At 39.2% G+C, this 2,408-nt stretch overlaps 1 protein-coding gene across 1 annotated transcript; it reads left to right on the top strand.

Annotated features, from left to right (window-relative positions):
- Positions 202 to 2,156, top strand: LOC107629766. The gene is made up of 2 exons (XM_016332649.2): positions 202 to 1,256; positions 1,617 to 2,156. The coding sequence occupies exons 1-2, from the start codon at positions 276 to 278 to the stop codon at positions 1,947 to 1,949; spliced, it is 1,314 nt and encodes a 437-aa protein (XP_016188135.1). The 5' UTR covers positions 202 to 275; the 3' UTR covers positions 1,950 to 2,156.

Below are 2,408 nucleotides of genomic sequence, written 5' to 3'. Positions count from 1 at the left end.
TGTCGTAGTGTACTCTACACTCGTCCAACAAATGGAGCCCTTTGATCTCGACACGACGAGGGTTATGCGGCCACTTCAGGTAGAACTATGATAGATGTCGCCACCTGATTCCGCTTCTGCATGCAACGTGGCAGTTATATTGCATTGTTGCAAACCACCGACTTTAGCATACTCCCAAAAACCTAAACAAATCTCCAGTCTGAGCGGTGGTATATACAGCAATACTATCACATCATTTAACCTTCAAACTCCGTTTTTAATTTTCAATAGCAAAAATGATGAACGTATTAGCGATGTGTTTGTTTCTGACTTCTCTTGCAAGCATGTTTTCTCCCATTCCGTCTGCAGATCAGAAGCAAGCAGAAAGCACCATTGTCAAAGAAGGTCATCGGGTTGTCGTCGTTGAATTCGATGGAGATGGTTATCAGAACACCAAAATCTCCATCTCACCGGAGCAGCATGCAGATTCTGACACTGGCGTTGTTTTCAACACCGCCAAGGAGAAGATGAAGGAGGCGGCATCTGTTCTCCCTAACGTGGGGCAAGGATTATCCTCCCAAGCACACGATGCTGCCTTCCTCCATGCTTCCAAGGACCTCATCTGTGATGCCTACGGAAAGTGCAAGCATAAGATAGCCAGCGCCGTAGAGAAAGCCAAGGACAAGGCCCATGACGTTATCGACTTCGAGAGAGAGTCGCTGGCAAAAAAGAAAGAGGTGACGCGTGGTGCAGTTGAGAAGGCCAAAGAAACCATTTACGATAAAGCTCATGATGCCAAGGAGTATACAAAAGAAGCTGTGGAGAAGGTAAAGGAACATGGACAAACCCTCAAGAATGATGTGGTTATGAACGTCACGGAAGGGAATGATATGCTTTTGGGGGCTCGGGTAGCATTGAGGCGAGTTGCTGCTGTATATTTGGGATCCATGGACAATTTGGATTCATTGATGAGTGTGGCTAATTTGATGGGATTTACAACTGCTTATGGACTGTGTGTTTGGGTTACTTTCTTCTCAAGCTACGTGCTATCGAGGATTATGCCGAGACAGCAATTTGCCGTGATACAAAGTAAGATATACCCTGTATATTTCAAAGCTATGGCTTATAGTATTGGGATGGCTTTGGTGGGCCATGTCTTTGGCCATAGTACCAAGGTGCTTTCCCATAAAGCCGGGATATTTCAAGCTTATAACCTTCTTGCCGCACTTTTCACTGTTTTTGCCAACTCTGTTTATTTGGAACCTCGTGCTACTAAGGTATATACCCGCTACTTCCTTCCTTCCTTCATTTAGATCACATACTAGTTTTTCATTCTACTGATTGTTAAAGCCAACTCTCTTTTTTGGAAAAGATTAATTACAATTAATGATTTCATATGAGTACTTCATCATTGATGTTGTTCACCTTCCTCGTTTGGTATTGAAAGCGGTTAAAAACATTTTTAATACACAAAAAATTTAAGACTTATATAGTGTTGAAACAATCATAGAAGAGAAGGTGGAATCAAGTGTATGCATATTTTTCATACACATATCAAGATTTACCTTGTTGAGATGATAATTGTATTAGAGAAGCTTTTTAAGATATGATATTGGTTCAATTTTTTTTATGATCAGCTGATATTTGAAAGGATGAAACTGGAGAAAGAAGGAGGAAGGGGAAGAGAGGATATGACAGGTGAGCGTAGCATTACAGAAGAGAATCATCAACATCACAGTACTACTGATCCTAATGAAATCGGTACAAATGGTGCCACCACCCCGGCCTCAGGAGCAGCAACAACCACACTAGGTGCAGAGCAGGATGCATTCAGATCCAAGATTCTCAAACTTAATGAGAAGCTGAAGAAGTTGAATTCATACTCCTCCATCTTAAACATCCTCACTCTCATGTTTCTTACTTGGCATCTAGTCTATTTGGCTCAGCGTGTTCATGACGGCCCATGTTAAGTTAAAAAATACTTAGCAGTAGTAGTTTCTTATGATGATACATGCTCGTAAATGTGTGTTTTATGTTTGTGATGACTAGTTTAGTTAATCTTAGATTTGTATCTTTCATAGGCACGGAGGCAACGCATATGTTTGTGAAGTACTCATTGTAGTTTTTTTCCCTCATAATTAGTGTGTTATATGATAAATCAACAAGCTTTCACAATATGATAATGCTTTAAATAAAGTGATGGTTACATCACTTTTAATTTGTTTTTAATTGAAAAATCTCTAGTTTTTTTATTTTAATAAATAAATTCTTTTTAAAAACTATCTCGCCGTGATACGATCGTGAAAGGGATAGGGATAATCTAGTATTGTAGATATTTTTGCATTTTTACTTTTAATCATTTTTTATTTTTAAAAGATATCTCGTTGTGATACGATTGTGAAAGGGATAGGGATAATTTAGTATTGTAA

This window comes from Arachis ipaensis, chromosome B03 (assembly GCF_000816755.2).
Source record: "Arachis ipaensis cultivar K30076 chromosome B03, Araip1.1, whole genome shotgun sequence".
Taxonomy (NCBI): domain Eukaryota; kingdom Viridiplantae; phylum Streptophyta; class Magnoliopsida; order Fabales; family Fabaceae; genus Arachis; species Arachis ipaensis.
This window is presented reverse-complemented; position numbering and strand designations above follow the sequence as displayed.

Coding starts and splice junctions, on each gene's coding strand:
- LOC107629766 (XM_016332649.2), top strand. CDS start 276: ATGATGAACGTATTAGCGATGTGTTTGTTTCTGACTTCTCTTGCAAGC. Junction 1,257..1,616: donor TGGAACCTCGTGCTACTAAG/GTATATACCCGC, acceptor TTTTATGATCAG/CTGATATTTGAAAGGATGAA.